Source organism: Phascolarctos cinereus, unplaced genomic scaffold (assembly GCF_003287225.1).
Source record: "Phascolarctos cinereus isolate Bilbo 61053 unplaced genomic scaffold, phaCin_HiC Scaffold_4;HRSCAF=312, whole genome shotgun sequence".
Lineage (NCBI taxonomy): Eukaryota > Metazoa > Chordata > Mammalia > Diprotodontia > Phascolarctidae > Phascolarctos > Phascolarctos cinereus.
In genome coordinates, this window is record NW_027555847.1 from 219610115 (window position 1) to 219632864 (window position 22750).

Consider the following 22750-nt stretch of genomic DNA (forward strand, 5'->3'; position numbering starts at 1 on the left):
CAGAAATAGGGAAATCAGGAAGAGTAGGCAGAAAGATAATGAGTTCCAGACACCATGCCTCTCTTAATGATAATGTTCTGAACACTGTGCCTCTTTTAATTCAGTCCAGGATGACATTAGCTTTTTTAATTATCATACCACATCGTTGGATAATACTAAGCTTGCAAGTCCACTAAAAACCCCAAGATCTCTTTTGGAAAAACTGCTTTCTGGACATGCCTCTGTCATCTTCTTCTTGTGAAATTGATTTTTTGACCCCAGCTTTAACACTTTGCATTTATCTCTACTCAATTTCACCTTTTTAGACTAAACCCATCATGCCAGCCCATAGAGATCTTTTTGGATCCTACTCATTGTCATCCAAAATGCCAGCTCTTCCTGCCAGCTCTATGTAATATGCAGATCTGAGAGAGTGACCAAAGGTTTACAGATTACACAGAACCTACATTTTAGGAACACTTTGTAAAAGGAATTAGGAGGCATGCTAAGAATCAAATAACAGCATGTGTAACTAAGTAAACTGTATTTTAACAGACAGGAGAAATGTGTTGCTATTGATGTAAGAATTATCCCTGGATCAGCTATCTGTGTATAGTCAGATCATCAGCTTGTTAGAGCTAAGATCAGGATTAGTAAAAAGCAAGAAGAATAACAAGAAAAAGATACTGCACACAACTGAAACAACTCAATCTTGAACTATTTCAGTAAGTAATTGGCCATCAAAAATGGGAAATGGGAAACAGAAATGACATTGACACCAATTATAATAATTTTATGCAGAGTTTAACTAATGTAAATGATTTCCCACAATAAGGAGATTTTTAAAAAGGACCTTGGTTAGCTAACATTTGACTTACTTGACAAATGGAGAGATATTGTTGCCAAAGGCAATACCAAACTACAATATAAACTCATTTGTAAAATCTTACAAAGAAGGATAGATGATTTGGAGAATTATCATCTCCTAAAGCAGAGAAAAGCAGTGGAGAGTAAAAATGAGTTTGAAGAAAACTTGGCAGGACATCCAACTAAGCAGTCATTACAAGGGCATTTAAGGATGAAGATTGAAAGAGGCCAACAAATAGCGGAAAATGGAAAAGATCTGTAAACATGATAGCAAACTTTTCTCCATAATGAAACTATCACACTTAGATCCTACCAACTCGTGTTTAAAGTGGAGATAAAAATGACACTGAAGAGTACAAAAATGGGAAAACAAGCCATATGTATGTACAGGAGATCCATGCTAGAGGTAACGCAATTGTGAGCACATTGAAAGATAAGATATCTGAAAGAAGGAAAGTTACCAAAGATATGGAAAACAATCGTATACTTTCTTAATATCAAAAAAGGAAAGCTAGAGAAAGTAACGGACTTATATGCCTATTGTTCCATCTATATAAAATTTTTGAATGTTATCAGTGGGTGAATTTAGGGCATCCTTGATTTGGGAGTATTAGTAGAAATGACATTTGACAGTGGATTGACTGAAAGATGTAAGGAAGATAAGATCCCCTTGGTGTTTGTTATTTGTGTACAACCAAAAAAATCATTTGATTCAGTAAATCAAATACTACCTTACAGGCTATTTTTTCAGCAAGATGTCTCCCATCTGTACATCAAAATCATTCAAGAGTATATATATAGCTTCTATCAGATTGTGCGCCGTGTTGGGGAAGATGGTGGGGAGGAAGGGGGAGAAAAATTTAAACTCAAAATCATATGGAAGTGATTGTCGATAAATCAAAATTAATTAATTAATTTAAAAAAAGAAAAAAATCATTCAAGATTCCTTGAAAGATATAACAATAGAAATAACCATATTCAGCAGCCCTATGATCATAAGCATCAAGTGAGACATAAAACTGGGAGATGTGTGTTCACCAAAAGTGTTCACCACTGATGGAGGAGATCCGATGCAGAGTCCAAGTTGAAAAGGGATTCACTGTGCATGGGGAAATCCTCCAGATGATTGTGGCTGACATCGTTCTGATTGTATCAAGCCCAGAAAATTGCAGAGCTCTCTTAGAAGAGATGTCTGGTCACTCAAAAGAGTTGACTTGACACAGGAAAAGACCGAGTGATCGAAGAATAACTATTGTCCAGAATATAAACATGCATTTAGATGAACAATCTTTAGAACTTGTCCATAGATATTTACATATGGGACAAATAGTACAGGTGGCTGAGTTGGGCCCAGAGTTGAACAAAAGGAGGATATTGGATAGATTGCCTTCTGGAAACTACAGAGTTCCTTTAATGACCCAAGTTTCCTGTGGAGGCAAAGAAACAATTTTTAATACCATCATTTTATTAGTATTACTGTACAGTTGTGAGGCATGAAACATTACAGTCTCCACAGAATTGAAAATGAATATTATGCAAGGGCAATGGAGAGTGGCATGGTGGGTGCAAATAGGCTGCAACAGCTAATCAATGAGGAACAGGAGCAAAAGATAACCATCAAGGAAATAGATGTTAGGTGGAGAAGATAGCCTGATCACAATGCAAAGGCAAGGGATGAGAGGTGGGTAGCTAGAGAGTTAGTATCTTCTCAACGTCAAGAGAAAATGAAAAATGCCTCCAATACACCAAGTGTATTTCCTGGGGAGAATTCAGGGCTCCCTGATTGCCCTCAGTCAGTAAATATTTATTAAGCACATTTACTGTGTGCCAGGCAATGTGCTTAATAACTGAGGATAAAAAATAAAGAAAAAGGCAAAAGATAGTCCCTGCCCTCAAGGAGCTCACAATTTAATTGGGAAGACAATAAGCAATAAATAGGAAATAAATGAGAGGTAAAGCTACTTTTAAAGAATAGAGGGGCAGCTAGGTGGCGCAGTGGATAGAGCACCAGCCCTGAAGTCCAGAGGACCGAGTTCAAATCCAGACTCAGACCAAACACTTGACATTTACTAGCTGTGTGACCCTGGGCAAGTCACTTAACCCCAATTGCCTTTAAAAAAAAAAGACTAGAGAAGAATTGGGAAAGGCTTCTAGCAGAAGATGAGTTTTTCTTGGTTTTTTGTTGTTGTTTCTTTTGGCTAGGCAATGGGGTTAAGTGACTTGCCCAGAGTCACATATGTGTCAGAGGCCAGATTTGAACTCAGGGCCTCCTGACTCCAGGGCCAGTGCTCTATCTACTGCACCACCTAGCTGCCCCTGAAGATAAGATTTTTAGACTTGAAGGAAGTCAAGGAAGCCTACAGGGGGAGATGAGGAAGGAGAACATTCCAGGCATGGGAGATGAGCCCAGAGATGCAGTGTCTTGTTCACTGAACAGTCAGGAGGCCTGTGTCACCGGACCAAAGCACATGTTGGGGAGTAAGGTCTAAGAAGATTGGAAAAATGAAGTGGGATGTGGGACTAGGTTACGGAGGGATTTGAATGCCAAACAGAGGATGTTGTATTTGATCCTGGAAGCAATAGGCAGTCACCAGAGTTTATTGAATGGCGGGAGGAGGAGGGGGGTGGAAACTGGTGAGATTCATGCTTTAGGAAAATCACTTTGGTGGCTGAATGGATGATGGATTAGAGTGGAGACAGACTTGAGGCAGGTTATCACAATAATCAAAATATGGGGTGATGAGGGCATGCACTAGAGTGATGGCAGTGTCAGAGGAGAGAAGGGATGATGTTGCAAAGGTGAAATCGACAGGCCTTGGCAATAGCTTGAATATAGGGGCTAAGGGACAGTGAGGAGTTAAGGATTACATGAAGGATTCAAACTTATGGGGGGACAGGGACAAGAATCATTCAAGATAAGTAGGCATGAATGGGTCACAATCTGTATCACCAGAGGGAACTTTCAAATCAAGAAGTACCATTTGAATATTTGAATCTTCATCCAAGTCATTGATTAAAAATGTCAAACAGATGTCAAAGGGCCTAGGGTCTCTTTCTCTGGAAATCCTTAAACACAGGCCACATGCATCCCCATATAATATATTCCTAACATCTTCCTGCCTAGTGTCATTTTTTCCATCGTTAGATATTTATTGAACACCTACTATGTGATAGGCACTGAGGGAGATTCATATAGTAACAAGGCTCACATTTATATCACACTTTCAGAGTTAAAATACTAATAATTACCTGACCAATGTCATCATATAATATTAGCCAAATCTCACTTTGCATTTGCTTTTTAAAAATGGATACATTTCATTTTTACAGTATCTTCATTGTGACCTTAACTTTTACAATATTTATTGCTTTGTTCCCACAGATCTTACTTTCCCCTATAATGTTATTTTGTCAAATTTCCTATTTTTACAGGTCCAATTAATGACATTAGGCAGGGTACATCTGTATCCATCTCTAAGGAGACGGCTTAATGCAATTCATTCCTGAGAACAGAAGGATGGGTTAGATGACCTTGAAGCCTATTTCAGACTCTGGTAAAACTAAAGAATATATGGAACCCATCACAAGGATTCATGAACCTCATGTTTCTATTTTTAAGTCTTATTGATGCCTTATGCTTTTACATCACATCCATTTTTTAATATAACCCTCCTTCTCTACTCAAAAAGTTGCCCCTTAGCGTTGTTATTGTTCATTTTTTAACAAGTTCAACAAAATGAACTCATGCATCACTCTGTCTGACATTCTATTCCCATAGCACCCAACCTCTTCAACAAAACTGAGGAAGCCAATTTACTTGTTTCTTCTCAGGGGCTAAGCTTGTTCATAATTACACAGCACTAAATTTCATTTTTTTGTTTCTTCATGTATATTGTTGTAGTCATTTTGTTAGTTGTTTCCTGTTATTGACTTAGAAAAGAACCTGGCATATAGTAGGTGCAAAGCTTATTCCCCTCCCTTTTCCACTTACTTCACTCTGTATCAGTTCATTTAAGTCTTACCATGTTTCTCTGAACTCACATTCATTGTTTCTTACAGTGCAATGATATTCATGCACCACAGTGATGCATCCCACAGATGATGAGCTATACATATACTTTGTTTCCAGTTATTTGCTACCACAAAAAAAATGCTGCTATAAATATTTTGGCATACGTGGGACTTTTATGTCTTTAACCTCCTACACATAGTAAGTGGTTAAAAATACTTTTTAATTCATTAATTCTTTGGAAAATATGTCTGGTAGGAGAAGGGTGTCCTAAGGGTATGGACATTTTAATCTCTTTTTTCACATAATTACAAGTTCTTTTCAATAATGCTTGGATCAGTTCACAGCTCCACCAGTGTTTCAGAATGCCCATTTTTGCACAGCCCCTCTACATTAATTATTTCTGGTTTTATCATCTTTGTCAGTTTTGTAGGCGTTAAGTGAAACCTCAGAGTTTTAATTTGCATTTCTTTTTATTATTAGTGATTTGAAGACATTTTTATATGATTGTTAGTAGTTGGTAATTCTTTTGAGAATTGACCACTTATCCATTGATCTTGTATATTTGACTCTGTCTTATATATTTATGTGAATTCCTTATGTATCTTGGATATCAGATCCTTATCAGAGATCTGATGCCAAGATTTTTTCCAGTCAACATCCTCCTTTTTTCTACTAGCTGCATTGACTTCATTCATGCAAAACTTTCCCATTTCCCACCTGCAGAGAAAGAACTGATATTGATTGAATACAGACTGAAGCATGCTATTTTTTGCTTTCTTTCTCTTATTTTTTCTTTTATCCAAGTCTTCTTGTATAAAATTACTCACATGAAAATGTTTTACACAATTGCACATGTATAACCTGTATCTGATTGCCTACCCTTTCAGGGAGGGGGGAAGGAGGGAGAGAGAGAATTTGGAACTCAAAACTTTAAATAAAAATGTTAAGAAAAAAAACTTTCCCACTTCACATAATTTTAGCAGTCTGTTTTCTGATTTGCGATCTCCTCCATTTAAGAGTTCTCCCCTTAGGCATAATAGTGAGAGTTATTTCCTTCCCTTTTCCTCCAATTTTTAAAGATTACATGGCCTTTTTTACTTAAATCATTTATTCACTTGGAACTCATTGGGGTATAGGGTATAAGACCTCACCCTCCTTTCTAAGTAGCATTCATCTCACAATTATTTTCTGCAGGGTAGAAATCACATGACATATCCCTCTTGACTCTGGAAGCATACAAGGAACTAGTAAATTCAACTAGAGTCTGAGGAGACAGACACTAAGCTCTAATCCTAGTTTTGTTATGCATGATAAGACATTTATATAGAAATTTTGAAATTCAAAAAGCACTTTATATACATTACACTATTTGATCTTCATCACAACCCTGTAATGATTATAATTAGGATCATAACCATTTTACAGATGAAGAAACTGAGGCTTAGATGGATTTTCCCCCTTTATTATATTTATATAATTTTATTATATATAAATTATATTTTTATTTTATATATTTACACTATATATTATGTTTGTATATTTGTATATTATATATTTATATATTATATTATAGATAATATATGTTATATGTAACGTGTGTCATATTATATATTATACATAATATGTAATGATTATATATAGTTATAATTATGTCATTGATTCCAATATTGCTTCTGCTTTTTTCTCTGTTGATCTTCACCCAGATGTTTTCTACCATGGTTACCTTCTCTTCCTATTCCTTCATTTCCTTGAGTTTATCTTTTTAATATACAGTGTTTTACTCTACCCCCATTCCTTCCCCTTTTACCCATCCTGTTTCTTTTATTCAAGGTCTACCCTACCAGAGCCATAGTCCAGGCCTGGGTTTTATGCTTTTAAACCCCCAAGATGCTGCCTCATTCCAACTTCTCTCCTTCCATTAGAATCTGTAGTTTCTCTTGCTTGTTAATCATACTTTGTACATAGATATCTGAGTCCACAGGTTTTATTGCTGGTTCCCTTCAAGCAGCTAGGATGGCTTGTTTGGTAAGTGCCTTAATATCCAAATGACTAAGCGCTTGGGAACCGCCTTCAGACAGGCCCATCAACCCTCGAATGACGTGGTCTCCAGTCCTTTTACCATCCGGATTACCCTCTTGTGGTTGCATTCTAGTTTATCAGTAACCTCTCTGAGACACAGTGTCTGAGACTGAAGACGGTATTCCAGATTTCATCTGACCTGGCCAGAGTTCAGCAGGGCTTTCACCTCCTTCACAGAGTCAAGAAGATGTGAGTTCAAGCCCTGGGCTCAGATACTGTGACCCTGGGAAAATCACTTAACTCGAACTACCTTCACTTCCCCCTCTGCAAAATGAGAAGAATAATAACACCTAATTCACAGGGTCATTATAAGAATCAAATAAGACAGTATATGTAAAGGGCTTTCCGAACTTAAAGTGCCATAAAATGTTGACTCTTACTATTGTTATTATTATCATTATTGTTGTTGTTATTGTTACTGCTTTGTACAGGCTAGTGTTTAACTTGCTTACTTATTTGGCTGACATTCCACGTCCTACTGAGAACTCAAATTGAGCTCCTGCTCTGATCTTTTCCATAGAAACTCTCGTCCAGTCACAAAAGTCTTTATTGTCCCTGGTCACTTTGAAACCGCTTGTTTCAAGCAGTAGTTGATGGCAATGAGAATAACAATGGTAAAGACTGCCATGATGCCAGTGATGGTGGAAGTGTTGATATCAGGTAGCGATTGGAATGGTTTTAGTAAAGGTGATGATTTGCTAAGTACCATGAAGGGTATTACTAGCAATGATGATGGTGACCTTGAGATAGTCGAAGAGGAAGGTAGTGATTTTATAACATGAAAGCAATGATACTATTGGGAATATTGCCTGTGGTGATGGGCTGTCTGAAGGTGGTTTCCCAGGTGCTCAGTCATTTGGATAATAAGGCACTCACCAAACAAGATTCACACCTTCTCATAAAGGCATGTTGCTATAGTTCTACAAATCTGTTGAAAATTTTATGAGTCCACCCACCTGCCCACCCTGCTCATCTTATAGGGGCTGAAATGAAGTCTCTGCTTTTGCCTATGTACCATATACTAGGATTGTGGTAGGAGGATGAAGGCTACTGGGACAAGCATTCCCTGATGAACAGAGGGAGGTTTTGGTTTGGGGGAAGCATGCTTTGGGGATGTGGCTCCCTATGGAATAGAAATTCCTTGAAGGCATGGACCAGTTTACATCTTACCTTTGTCTCTCTGGTAGTCTGTATATAGTGGGCATTTAATAAATGCTTACTGGATTGGATTGAATTGGATGGTCTTGAAAGACAGATCAGAGACCTCAACAATCTCTCCTACCACAAAGCACATCTCCCTCAATCTCTCCTACCACAAAGCATTATCTCCCTCACTCAGTATCATGGCCATGGCATACAAGGTCATGGATGTAGAGTGTGAAGGGTCCTCAAAAGCCATCTAGCCCCAAACCTTCATCGTATAGAGGAAGAAACTGAAGTCCAGAGACTTACGTCCAAGGTCACACCGGCCCTAGAGTTAGTGACAGAGCTCCAAACATTCCACTCCAGACCCTTGGTGGTCATCTGTGGGGCCAGATCTCTGCATCCTGCTTATTGGAACACCCCTTTCACACCCTCCCGGCTAGCTTTTGTTGTGCTCCAACTTGGAGACACCAAGGACCAAGGGCTCATACTCATTCCCTCACCCTAATACTCTGTATCTCTCCACACCTTTTGCCTCTTTCAAGTCCCCTTCCTTGACTGTCTCACCTCAAAATGATTCCTCTGAACTTGTACAACACTTCCTGTCTGTACTACTCATTTAACATTTATTATAAAATAACTTGCATTATTATGTGTTTTCTATAAATAGTATGTCTTTTAATGTATGTATTTAATTAATTAATGTATTTCATATCTATAAATGTATGTCTTTTCTCCCAAGGCATTGAAACTGTAATAGGGGGAGACATAGAGTCAAATTCCAAGCCTCAGATATTTACTAGCTATGTGACTCTGGGCAAGTTACTTAACCTTTCTCTGCCTCAGTTTCCTCTTCTGTAAATCTGATGACCTAGAAGGTCTCTTCCAGTTCTAATTCTATGATCCGCTGATCCCTTTGAGGGTAGGGAATGAGTCCATTGTTGATCTGCCTACCAGCTCTTAACACAGGACTGGGCTCTCAGTAGATATTCAAAAGATAATCATTGGTCAGGTGTCTGGTTAACAGACATATAATTCTGCCTGTTCTCTTTATTTCAGGAGAAGTGACTGACACAAAGAAGAACTGAGGGGGGAGAGCCAGGAAGCTAGGCAGATGGAGGAAGAAGTCCAAGCTGAGCTGGACATGGGCATCAGCAGGAAGACCAGAAGTGGTAGAGAGTAACTGGAGACTTCCCCAGGGAGGGTTCTCCCCACCGAACGCTGCAGCCCTCAGCCTAGTCTGAGACCATGCCTGACGGGACAGGACATCACTGAGCTTCCCACCTCTCCCCCCTCCCCTGGCTTCTGCCCAGCCCCCTGTCCCCACAGGCTGGACAGAGAGCCACCCTTCTCTCACTCCTTAACACACCTCGTCACCCTTGGGACCATGCAAGAGGTGACCATTTAAATTCAGAGCTTCCCCTAGTTGCTGGCACCCCACTTCCCCACCTCCTCACCCCTTTGCAGCAACCTCACCGGGAATCCGCCTCTCGGTGGTGCTTCCAGATGGCAGGTTGCAGGTGGGGGGTGCTGTGCGTGTGTGTGGCAGCCGCGTCCCTACTGTACACTGGTGGGCTGGTACGGGCCGACTGCTGGCTCATCGAAGGCGACAAGGGTTTCGTGTGGTTGGCCATCTGTAGCCAGAATCAGCCCCCTTATGAATCCATCCCCCAGCAGATCAACAACACCATAGTGGACCTAAGGCTCAATGAGAACAAGATCAAGAGTGTACAATATGCCTCCCTCAGTCGCTTTGGGAACCTGACGTACCTCAACCTGACCAAGAATGAAATCACCTACATTGAGGACGGGGCCTTCTCGGGTCAGTTCAACCTGCAGGTGCTGCAGCTGGGCTATAACCGCCTGAGGAACCTCACAGAGGGGATTCTCCGAGGCTTGAGCAAGTTGGAGTACCTCTACCTCCAGGCCAACCTCATCGAGACGGTCACCCCCACTGCCTTCTGGGAGTGCCCTAACATCATGAACATCGACCTGTCCATGAACCGCATCCAGAGGCTAGACAGTGGCACCTTCACAGGGCTGGCCAAGCTCTCCATCTGTGAGCTTTACAGCAACCCCTTCTATTGCTCCTGCGAGCTCTTGGGGTTCCTCAGATGGCTGGCAGACTTCACCAACATGACGCGCACCTACGACCGGATGCAGTGCGAGTCACCGCCCGATTACTCTGGCTACTTCCTGCTTGGCCAAGGCCGGACCAGCTACCGAAACGCCCTGAGCATGCTGTCCAGCCTCTGCACCGATGGGTCATACACTGTGGGATCCCGCTTCATCCCCGCCCGCTACCCCCCCACCACCCCCCCACCAGAGGGCCCCTGCGCAGAGGATGAGTGCTTCTCGGGAGATGGCACCACGCCCCTCGTGGCCTTCCACACTCCTGCCACCAAGTCAGAGATGCGGCCCAACATCTGGGTGAAGCACCTGACCCACAATTCTGCCACGCTCGGCGTCCAGCTGCCCTCCCCCTTCAGGAAGATGTACGTCCTGGCTCAGTTTGAAAATGGGTTCTCCTCCGACATCACCAACTTGCACAAAGAGCGTGAGGAGATTGAGCTGTCCAACCTCATCACCCACACCAACTACACCTACTGTGTGGTCTCCCTAGGCCACCCACTGCGTTACAACCACACCTGCCTCACCATCTGTCCTACGAAGCCCCCGCCGTCGCCAGGACCCGTTCCCAATTCCTCCACTGCCACCCACTACATCATGACCATCCTCGGCTGCCTCTTCGGCATGGTGATTGTTCTCGGGGCTGTCTACTACTGCCTGCGGAAACGGCGACAGCAGGAAGAAAAGCACAAGAAGACAGCAGGGGGCATGAAGAAGACCATCATCGAGCTCAAGTATGGGCCCGAGCTGGAGACGCCGGGCATCGCCCAGCTGTCCCAGGGGCCCATGCTGGGCGGTGAGACAGTGACCCGCATTCCCTACCTTCCCTCTGCAGGTGAAGTGGAGCAGTACAAGCTCATAGAAAGCAGCGAGACCCCTAAGACCACTAAGGGTAACTATATGGAGGTTCGGACAGGGGAGCAGCAAGAGAGGCGAGACTGTGATCTAGCCCTGCCGCCGGACAGTCAGAGTTCTGTGGCTGAGATCTCCACCATCACCAAGGAGGTGGACAAGGTCAACCAGATTATCAACAACTGCATCGATGCCCTCAAATCCGAGTCCACCTCCTTCCAGGGGGTCAAGTCTGGAGCTGTGTCCACAGCCGAGCCCCAGCTGGTCCTCCTGTCGGAACAGATTCCCAGCAAGCATGGCTTCCTGTCCCCCGTCTATAAGGACAGCTACAGCCACCCGCTACAGAGGCACCACAGCATGGAGGGCCCCCCCAAACGCTCCAGCACGTCGTCCAGTGGCTCGGTCCGGAGTCCTCGCTCCTTCCGCTCCGAGGGATCCTCTGCCCACAAGTCAGAGGCGAAGTACATCGAGAAGACGTCACCCACGGCTGACACCATCCTCACTGTGACACCGGCGGCCGCCATCCTCCGGGCTGAGGCTGAGAAGATCCGGCAGTATGGTGAACACCGCCACTCGTACCCGGGCTCTCACCAGGGGGAGCAAGCGCCCCCCCACGACAGCCTGGGCGGCCGCAAGCCTTCCATCCTGGAGCCTCTGACCAGACCCCGGCCCAGGGACCTGGCCTACTCCCAGCTCTCTCCCCAGTATCACAACCTGAGTTACTCCTCCAGCCCCGAGTACACCTGCAAGCCCTCTCAGAGCATCTGGGAGCGCTTCAAACTGAACCGTAAGCGCCATAAAGATGAGGAGGAATACATGGCGGCCGGCCACGCCCTGCGCAAAAAGGTCCAGTTTGCCAAAGACGAGGATCTCCACGACATCTTAGACTACTGGAAGGGTGTGTCTGCACAGCACAAGTCCTGAGTCCTCCTCTGTCCTCCCCACACTCCTCCCTTTCCCCTTCCTCTAGCCTCCCCTCTGCCTTCTAAAACTCGTGATGCTCATTGGACCAAAAGGAACCGAAATCCACAGCAGCTATTTTTAACCCAGAGACTGTCTTTAAAAACGAAACACATACACATACATACACACAATTTAAAAAAGGATCATGCACCCCATTTCCCCCATTGCCCTGATCCTCAGCAGGTGACAGGAGAAGGGAGGGGAGGGGTAATTGACATCAACAACAAAATAAAGGAAATATGATGAATGGTAGCATAATATATCCAGAGATGATCTCACCTTTGGAGCGTTGCACTGAATCTGAACATGCACATGCACAACACACACACACACAACACACACACACAAACATAATACACAAGGGACTTCAGAAAACTGTGGCTCAGGGGTGGGGAGGGTGGGGAGTTTTCTTTTTCTCTCTTTTTTCTTTTTTTTTTTTAAAGAAAAAAAGTACTTTAAAAAAAGATATAAAAATAGTGAGTGTGAGGGGAAGAGGTTCATGATCTGGCCAGTCTGCTGTTGCATCGCATGATTTCTCAGTCTGTGGTTTTTTTGTGGATTCTCTGTGTCCAGTCCGTCTCCATCGTCCTCCTCCTCCCTCCTCCAGAGTCAACCAAAAATGAGGAAAACAAATAGGAAAGGAATCTGAGAAGCCTGACAGAACAGCAGATGTTTGGGGAGAGCCTCGAATCAGGGAGGTGGGGAAATCTTTCAGGTGGGACTCTGAGGTCAGCTGAGAAGTAGCATCTGTTGGGATTTTGGGGGAGGGGGGAGGGCACGGCCAGGGCCAAGAGCTTGTGGCTAGAAGCCAGCCCCAACTCCTGTTTGGCCTAACCCTACCCCACATTGTAATCTGTAGTCGTTCTATTGTACAGAGAAAAAAAATATTTCTATATTTGCAATGTTTGCTGTAAAACAAGAAAGAGGAAAAAAAAGTACATCTACTAAAAAAAAACACACAAAACTTACCTGTTTGTACCAGGTTTTAATCATGGATTTTAGGAAAAGGTCTTTTTTCCTGTTTGTTGGGGGAAGGGTGGGGGTCTGTTTCTTTGGGGGTAAGGTTGGTGATGGGAAATGGAATGGAGCCAAAGTTTTCTTCCTTTTTGTCCTAGGGAACGTGAGAGAATCTGTGTGTGGGTGAGGAAATGTATGATGTAGGGTAAGAGCAGGAAAAATCAGGCAGAAGAGTGTCCCTGTGATTTTGAGAGAATATACTTCAGAATGTGAGTGAGTGTGAGATCTAGAGGATGTGAGATGGAAAGTAAGTAAAGGCATGAGTGTGAATGTGGGTGGGAGAGGATGGGTGTGAGAAGGACTGGGTGTGTTTGAGAGGACGGGAAAGCCAGAGAGAATGGAGTGTGTTGGGGGAGGGAGTGTCAGAGAATGCACAGTTGGAGGAGGGGCCAATACTGTGGCCCCCATCTCTAGGTTCCTTACCTCTGGACCCACAGAGTCTAAGCTAGGCCAAAGCCAGAAAGAAGGAGTGTTAATTAAGAACCCTGTCTTCTCTAACTTCCATCCTTGAAAATGCCCAAGCATCCCTCCCAGGCTGCAATGTTTCCTTCCCTCTAGAACCTGCCTGACTTGGACGCTGGTGGCACAGATCAGGGGAGTGGCCAGCAGAAAATTTTGTTCTAATGGGGCCCTAAAAATGATCAGAGGGTGAATTGTGGCCCCCAAGTAAGGCTTGGGCATTTCACAATAAGGCAGTACCCCGTCACACACCAGGCTGACAATAGCTCTGGTAACAGGGAAGAGGTAGGGGAGAGTTGGGTGGCAGCTCACTGCTCCTCCCACCCCATTTGACTCATATATTCCAATAGCACTTTAAAGTTCACTTAGGACTACAAGAAACCTTAGACATCATGCAGTCTGACCTCATACTATAGATAAGAAGGCTGAGATACTCAAAGAATCACACATGTGGCAGAGGAGAGATTTGAACCCAGATCTCTGTCTCTTGTAGCTATTGACCATGCTGGAGCCTGAATCTTCTGCTAAGGGAATCATTGCAAGGAGCCCCATGAGGGGCTGGAGCCTTGCTTAATTTGCATTATTTTCCCCAAGACTCCTCTCTTAGTTTTGGCCTCTAGACTCTCCATTCTCCAGCCTCCAGGTAACACTGCACTGAAGTGATTGGAGAATGATAGACCGGAAGATCTTCCCAACAGCTTTCCTGAATGTTTCTGGGTACAAAGTCAAGCAGGGTCGTGTGTGTGTGTGTGTGTGTGTGTGTGTGTGTGTGTGTGAGACAGAGAGAGATGAATAAGTGTTTGCTGTGAGTGAGCTAAGGGCTGATACAAACACACACACAAAAGACAGTCCCTGCCCTCAGGGAGGGAATTCTGAAGGGGGAAACACTATACAGAAAGGGGAGAGCTATCTGCAGGGTCTAGAGTGGGACAAGAAGATGGGCTGCATCAGAAATAGCATACAAACCTTGGTCTCCTGCCTCAGTCCAAGGCCAGAGCTTTTTCCATTCCAATACACGGACAATAATCCTCATCCTAACTCAGAGGAAGAAGAGGTGAAAAGGAAAGGATGAAAGAAAACCTTCCTTCTGAGTCACTTTTGTTCACCTCAAGAGTGGAGGGGATTGGGCCTGCAATCCATCCCCCCACCCCCACATTTGTGCCTGTCTTCCCTGGTCAGAGTGCCTAAGTTCTGAGCCCTGAAACACCAGACACCTGAGTGTGTTTCTCCAAGGGATCCAGGTAGACTGCAGATCTTTTAGGTGGCATGTTCTGGTGAGGGTAAGAAAAAGGAGAGCTTGGGCAGTCTCCAATCTTTCCTCCTGAACCATGGGATTAGGATCTGAGAAAAGTGGGAAAGAGGTCACTGTAGGGGTTATGAGGAAAAGAAGGAAAGGATTTGTCCTGAGGGAAGGAACTCACCACATCTTGTCTGACCTCTGAAAGGAAAGGAACAAGATCTCCCAACTGACTCAGTCTGAGGGTTAGCATTAACATGACCCTCTTAAGCATCCATCCACATACACTGAAAATCCAAATTTCTGCCTGTGGCCCCATGGCCAGTGGGAAGGAGATTGCAAACTAGCAGAAGCCAGTTTGAGAATGGGGGAAGTGGGGCGGGGGGGAAGAGGGTTAGTCCCATTCAAAAAACAAGTATTATGCACCTCCTGTGTACCTGCCAGGCATACATGTATACATACACACACACACACATACATATATATGCATATGTATACATATATACATAAATACATATATATATATACATATAAAGATGAGTGAAACAGCCTCTGCCTTCAAGAAGTTTACATCTAGGGGAGGCAACATGAACATTTATGTCTATACGAAAGAGATAGACTTATTTCGGCAGAGGGCTTCAGGAGATAATATGTCTTTAGATTAGAGTAGGAATGGAAGATCATTCCTTGCTATCTTCCCCTGTCTGCCCTGGCAGCTGCCGTCTTCACCGCCCCCTGGGACCCCAGGCTGCCTGGGCAGCTGGTGCAGATGTTCCCTGGCATGTGCCAAGAAGCCACCTGAAGTCCCTCTCACTTCCTCATCAAGGGGCCTCAGGCTAGAGAAAGTTGAGCTGCTGTGATAATTTGCCACAATCTGATTCTTTTACCCCAAAGTGTCCTTAAAGATCAGGAATCTGCCCACCCTTCTTCCCAGTATCTCTTTTCCTCCCACCTCAGTAGGCCACCCAAGGACATGCTGGTAAATGTTTAACAACCAGGCTGGGCGCGGGGGGGGGGGGAGGACAAGAGTATCCACATACTTTTAAGTTTAATTCACATCATTAACACTTCCCATCACTTAAGTTTAGAAATCAATGAAATAATAAATCAAGCCCTGATTTGTAGTATTTGCTGACAGGTGTAGATGTTCATGCTGAAAATCTAACAATTGGGTCCTCAGTTTCGAGTCGGTTCCAGCACATCCCTGTACCACTCCTATCAGTTCCCTTCCCCCCTTACTGCCTCCTGAAATCCATCCTGTGTGAACCCTCTCTCTGCTGGAGCCTGAGAGGATGAAGCCTGAGGCCCATCATAGAGTCTCAGGCTTAGAGCTGTAAGAGACCTTAGACAGTGTAGGCCAACCTCCTCCTTTTACAAATGAGGAAACTGAAGCCTAGGGATGGCATGCCGTGGCCCAAGTCACTGGGATAGAAAGCATCGAAGGCATGATTTGGGACCTGGACTCCAAAGCCAGGGTATCAACATAGCTTCCCTCTCCTTCACACCCTACAGCAACTATCCAGCTGAAATCCCCTGACTGTGAACACCAAGAAAATCACAAAAAGGTAGCAAGCAACATGGTGGTGTAGGGAAAAGGATCCCATAATTTAGAGCTGAGAGAGCCCTGAAGATCACTGGGATCTGCAGGAAACCAAAATGCAAGGAGGCAGAAAGAAACTTACTGTAGTAAGTAGCAGAGGGAGAAGACGCCTGGGGGAGGGCAGCTTTTATGAGCAGCTTATACACAGACAATAGCTAGCATTTATCTATGTAGCACTTTAAGATTTGCAAATCACTCTACATTTATCATCTCATTTTATCCTCACCACAACCCTGGATAGTACGAGCTCTTATTTCCATTTTGTGGGCAAGGAAACTGAAGTAGACAGAAATCAAGAGACTTACCCAAGGTCCCACAGCTGGCAAGTGTCTGAAGTCACATTTGAACTCAGTCTTCCTGACCTGGGGTCCAGCTGTGCCACTCTATTATTAGAGGCATTCTATAAGAAAGACAAATATTCTATTAGAATTGGATTAATTATCCTATTGAAAAGACATGTAGATGATAGAAAAGAACATATGTACATGTATGTATATGTGTATAACTACATGGATATGTGTTGTGTGTATGCATACAAACACATATACACACCACAGAGAGACAGACTAGACCTGTGATTTCACTGATATGGGAAATTCCCTGGAAGAGATCTACTAATTCAGGTGTTTATCTTCTTTGAAACTTTATTGTCTTAGAAAACTGCCTAGAGCATTGAGAGTCACATCAGCCAATATTGTAGTATATTATAATGTATTACGATGTATGTTATCTATTTTATATATATACACACGTACATATTTATCTATGTATAAACATGTGTACACATATACACAGGGCAGCCAGGTGGCACAGTGGATAGAATGATGGCCCTGGAGTCAGGAGGACCTGAGTTCAAATCTGGCCTCAGATACTTTATGAGCTGTATGACCCTGGGCAAGTCACATTACCCTATATGCCTCAGTTTCCTCATCTGTAAAATGAGCTGGAGAAGGAAATGGCAAACCACTCCAGTATCTTTGCCAAGAAAACCCCAAATAGGGTCACAAAGAGTTGCACACAACTAAACAACAGTTCATAAACACACATATATCTAGATGTGCACACACATACAGCACACAACTTAGATCAGTGCCAGGTGAGCCCCACCTCCTTTTTCTCCTAGCATCCCTCCACTGTTTGGGGCCCAAGGCCCAAAGGAGCTGCTTCTAGGGAAAGTCCAGATTCCCACACCTCTGGGAAGCAGAAGTGCACAGAAGGGGCCAGGCTGTTTCCAGACTTGACCACCTCACCAGAGGTGGGGCAGAGAGAAGATGAACTTGGGATTTCTCTCTGCCCCCTCCTCCCCTTCTCCTTCTCACCAAAGAAAGAAATGGGAAGATGGCCACTGCACCATCTCTGTGTCGTGGGGCAGAAGGTACAATACCAAGTGCAGGGGGGTGGGGCTGGTGTGTCCTGCATCTCTGTACTCTTTGTCCTGGGGCATCTGTCAGGGGAAGGAACTCCTGTCAGCTAACTGTGATCACAGAGCACTCCTCTAGGCCTGCCAATGACAGCCAAAGCTCCAGGAGGCCTGAGGGTTACTCGTCTTGATCCCGTGGTTAGAAAGGGGAAGGGAATGAACATTTAGTAATCATCTCCTACCTGCCAGTGAAGCACTTTATAAATATTATCTCATTGAGTCCTCGCGACAAACCTAGGATATAAGTGCTATTATGATCCCCATTCTATAGATGAGGAAACTGAGGACAACAGAGGTTAAGTGACTTGCCTAGGGTCACATAGCTAGCAAGTCTGAGGTAGGATTTGAACTCAGGTCTTCCTGACTCCAGGCCCAAAGTTCTATGAGTCACCATCATAGCCTACTATGTTCAAACATGCCTCAGCATCTATTACCCTGGGAGTGAGCAAGGAAAGGAATGTAAAGGAGGGAGGGATTTCCCAAGCCCATTCAGGGTTTCAACATAAAGCTTCTGGGTGCAGACCATGTTTTTACTGTCCTCCAGAAGAGTCCCCTCCTCAAGGGATCCTCAGCCCTTTTCATCATGGGACATAGATTTAGAGGTAGAATGGACCTTAGAAACCATCTGGTCAAAACCCTTATTTTATGGGTGAGGAACCTCTCTGAGGTTGACTTCCCTAGGGTCACACAGCAGAGTCTGAGGCCACATTTGAACCCAAGTCTTATGGACTCCAAGGTCAGCAGATGAATAGCTAGATTAGTAATTTCTGATGGGAAAAGTTTGGAGTGGAACTTCTGGGTCATTTCACAGGTTGGCCCTCCCAAAATATATACCCATCTCTACCCTTCCACCCATGCCTACCTCTGCTCATCCTACCCAGAATCCTTCACACTGGATCACTGTATTATTAATTAGTAGAAGTAGAATGTCCAGGACATTGGACACATTTTCTCCACGGGGGAAAAAGTGATTAGGAGAGGAGTAGGGGGGGCCATGGGGTGCCTGGATGTGAAGCCTGGGGAGAAAGGCCAGAATTAACAGTGGTGAGGGTAGGTCTATCTCCCTCTCTCCTCGGGCGAGAGGCAGCACGGGGTCAGACACTAAGATGCTTTGCACCCTCCTCTTCTCTCCTTCAAGCCCCAATATCAGTCACTGGCCCAGCAAAGTGAACACATCCCCTCCCAGGGGAAAAGCCAGGGAAACCTCGTTTTGGAAGATGATATGAAGCCCTCCTTCCCTGGTAAAGACATTTCTTGTGCTAACTACCATGGGTCACAGAATCATAGATCCAGAGCTGGAAGGAGCTAGTCTGCCCTCCCCCTCCTCATTTTACAGAGGAGGAAACTGAGAGCCAGGGAGGCTAAGCAACTTGACCAAGGTCACACAGGTATTAAATGGCAGAGCAAGGATTTGCACTCAGGTCTTCTGACTTGAGAACCAGTGCTCTCTCCTCTGCCCCACTGTTGGCCCTATCACCTGCCTATCAAGATGAATAAGGGAGGTGTTTTCAGCCAGTCAGCTCCCTGTGTGACCTTGGATGCCTTCATCTCTCCCGGGCCTCCGTTTCCTCATTTGTAAAAAAGCAAAGTCGGACTGAATGGCCTCTGAAGTCCCTTCCAGATCACAATCTCTGAACCTATGATGTTCCTGTGTGCCTATGAGCTTATCTCTTATGATCTTAAGCCCTTATTCTGTGCCCAGCACTATGCCAAGACAATGTGGGTGGAGGAAGAAGTAATAGAGATTGTTGCTTCCCCCAAAGAGTTTGCGGTCTAGCTGGGGAGACAAGGGAACAAGAGAGAACTAACTGCAGAATTGGGGGGGGGGGACCTAGAGGTTCTCTGCTGCAACCAATAGCTGAACGAGAATCCCTTTATTAACACACTGGACCAGTGGCCAGACAGCTTTATTTGAAGACTTCTAGTCATTAACCGTCAAACTTTGCTATACATATTCCTCCAGTGGAGTCCTTCTCTGATGCTTTGCTCTGGTGCGGAGATGATCCTGGGTTCTTATAGGCAGCCATGTGGTGCAGCTGGCACATATGGTCAGGAAGACTTGAGTTCAAGTCCAGCCTCAGACACTTCCTAGCTGTGTGACCCTGGGCAAGTCACTTAACCTGCGCTTGCCTCAGTTTCCTTATCTCTAAAACCTTTCCAGGTTTTATAAGGATCAATGAGCTAATAATTAGCTTATCACCGTGCCTGGCACATAGTAGGCAGTATATAAATGTTAGCTATCATTGAAGGCCATGCCAGGGAAATACAGTGATCTCTGGCAAGCCCCACCAAGCCATAAAGTACAAGATATATGATCCTTAGCAGTTGCCAAGAGAGCAGATAAATGGTAGGTCTACAGGCCTAGTGGAACCAGAGGAAGATTATGGGAAGAGGTGAATCTGAAGGATAGGGAAATTTTGAATAGATGGAGAGGAGAGGGAAGGCATTCCAGGGAGAGGGAGCAGCATAAGCAAAAATCCAGAGGTGGGAAAAAACATGATCCAGACAGTGTTAAGGGAAAGTCGTATCTGACTGGACTGAAGGGTTTGTACTGGGGTGTAACAAGAGGTAGGGTTAAGATAGGTAGGCTGCACCCACATTATTAGAGAGCCTTGAAGGACAGGCAGAAGAATCTGGATGATCCTAAAAGTAGCTGTTTTGTAAGTTCTTGAGCAGGGAAGTGAAGTGTTTTATAAAGCTTAATCTGCTTACCATGGAATGAGCTTTCTTGCAGAAAGAAAGGGGAATCTGGATCTCCAGCTTCCCAATCCTAGCTTAAGCCTTGTTTCATGTTACCTTGAAGCATCTCAGAATTACAAGAGAAGGAAGGACAAGATGTCAAATAAATGTTAGCGCTCACTCGTGTCTCTCTCTCTCTCTCTCTCTCTCTCTCTCTCTCTCTCTCTCTCTCTCTCTCCATATATATATATATATATATATATATATATAGGCTTTTTGGTGAGGCAATCGGGGTTAAGTGACTTGCCCAGGGTCACACAGCTAGTGTCAAGTGTCTGAGGCTGGATTTGAACTCAGATCCTCCTGACTCCAAGGCCAGAACTCTATCCACTACACCACCTAGCTGTTCAAGCTAAATATTTTTAAAAGGAATGTCAAAAACCCATCTTGTCTGATCGTCCTCCCAAGTGCAAAAATCCATTCTGTAAGCTAAGGCGGGTATCCGGACCCCAAACTTTCCTAGTAACAGGGAGCTCACTCTTTCTTGTGGCAGCCTAGTCCAATATCAAGAGCTCTAATAACAATAGCTAACACTTATGTAGTGCTTTAATGTTTGCAAAGCATTTTGCAAATATCTTATGTTATCCTTACAACACCCCCGGGAGATTGGTTCTATCATTATCCCCATTTCACAGATGAGGATAGTATTGACAACTTCATAATAACAGCATCTATAAAGAGATTTAACGGTTACAAAGCACTTTACCAATACTGTCTTATTTGATCCTCACAGCAACCCTGGGAGGGAGGTGCTATTATTATCCCCATTTTACAGATGAGGAAACTGAAGCAGATAGAGGTTAAATGCCTTGCTCAGGGTCACACAACTAGTTAAGTGTCCGAGGTAGAATTCAAAGTAAGTCTTCCTGACTCTAGGCTCAATGTTCTACCTACTGTGTCACCTAGCTCTTATTTTTAAGACTTAATTCCTTTTATTGAACCAAAATCTGATTCCCTGGAACTTTTCTACCCCATTGGTCCTAGCCTTGCTAGGGGCAAGAACAGATAATCTAACCCATCTTTCACATAGCATTCCTTCAAATATACGAAAACAATTTTCCTATCCTTTATTTGAATCTTCCCTCCTCCAGGCTCACTCCTTCAGTCATCTCTGGTATGATACAGTTTCAAGACCCCTCACTGAGATTTGCCTTCCTCTGTTCATTGATATTCCTCTTAAATGAACACAATACTCCAGATGAAGGCTGAGAGGGACAGAGAACAGCATGGTAGACTATCCCTTCTTTAGATTAAGACATTATTTCTAACATCACCCAAGACTGAACTGACTCTTTGGGTGCATTGTCCAATCATACTCTGCTTGTGATTGACCAAGACCTGAAGATCCCTTTTTGCAAGAAGCCGTCTCTAACCAAGTCCTCTACTTGGACAGATCATTTGAAAAAAGCTGAAATGCTGAAGTTCTTTCAGTAGGAAATGGAATGATATTATTCCTCTCATAGGATGGAACTGGCTTCTATTCCCATACTATTCTCGTGCCCTTATGAGAAGGGTAAGTAAATCCAGGGTGTTGTTGTTAAGTAGTTTTTCAGTTGTATCAGACTCTCCATGACCCATCTGGGGTTTTCTTGGCAGAGATATTAGAATAGTTTGCCATTTCCTTCTCTAGCTCATTTTACCAATGAGGAAACTGAGGCAAACTGGTTTAAGTGACTTGCCCAAGGTCACATAGCTAGTAAGTGTCTGAGGCCAGATTTGAACTCATGCAGGTGAGTCTCCCTGATTCCAAACCCAGTCCTCTAAACACTGTGCCACCTACCTGCCCAGGGTAGGAGTCCCCAAATCCAGAGGGAGTAAACTGGGTGAGTCTTGGGGCAGGGTAGCCAAGAGGGTGAAGTCTCCCAGCCTAGATTCTTTCCCCATCCCTGCCCCTCTTCTCTTCCCTCCTCCCCAACACAGAATAGGAAGAGAGCAGCATTCTTGGCTTCAAGCCCTGGGCTGGTCCAGGCCAGCCTGGAAGGGAAGGCAAATCAATGAGGGTGATTGAAGATGCTGCTGGTTTTGAGCTGCTATTTTTAGCAGCAGCCTTCTGAACCAGAGTTTGGAAACCAGAGTCGGAATGTATTTACATTTCTGAGTGTTCATCAGAGTGAAGGATGACAGGGAAGGGAAAACAACCCCATCCTTGTTCTGCTAGCCACTAGGACTGAGTTGGGGTTGAGGGGCAAAAGCTGGGGCAGGGAGCCTCTTCTGGGGCAACATCAGAAGTAAATGATTCTATCACAGCCAGGG

The 22750-nt window shown here is 44.3% G+C and overlaps 1 protein-coding gene across 3 annotated transcripts in view; it reads left to right on the forward strand.

The window, feature by feature from the left end:
* ELFN1 (extracellular leucine rich repeat and fibronectin type III domain containing 1) overlaps nucleotides 1–12272 on the forward strand; it is a 190973-nt gene extending 178701 nt beyond the window's left edge. For all 3 annotated transcript variants that reach the window (XM_020975267.2, XM_020975269.2, XM_020975271.2), the window contains one exon: nucleotides 9140–12272. In XM_020975267.2, coding sequence (XP_020830926.1) covers nucleotides 9587–11986 — 2400 coding nt within the window. In that variant the 5' untranslated portion in view covers nucleotides 9140–9586 and the 3' untranslated portion in view covers nucleotides 11987–12272. The remainder of the gene's footprint in view (nucleotides 1–9139) is intronic.
* The last annotated feature ends 10478 nt before the right edge of the window (nucleotides 12273–22750 follow it).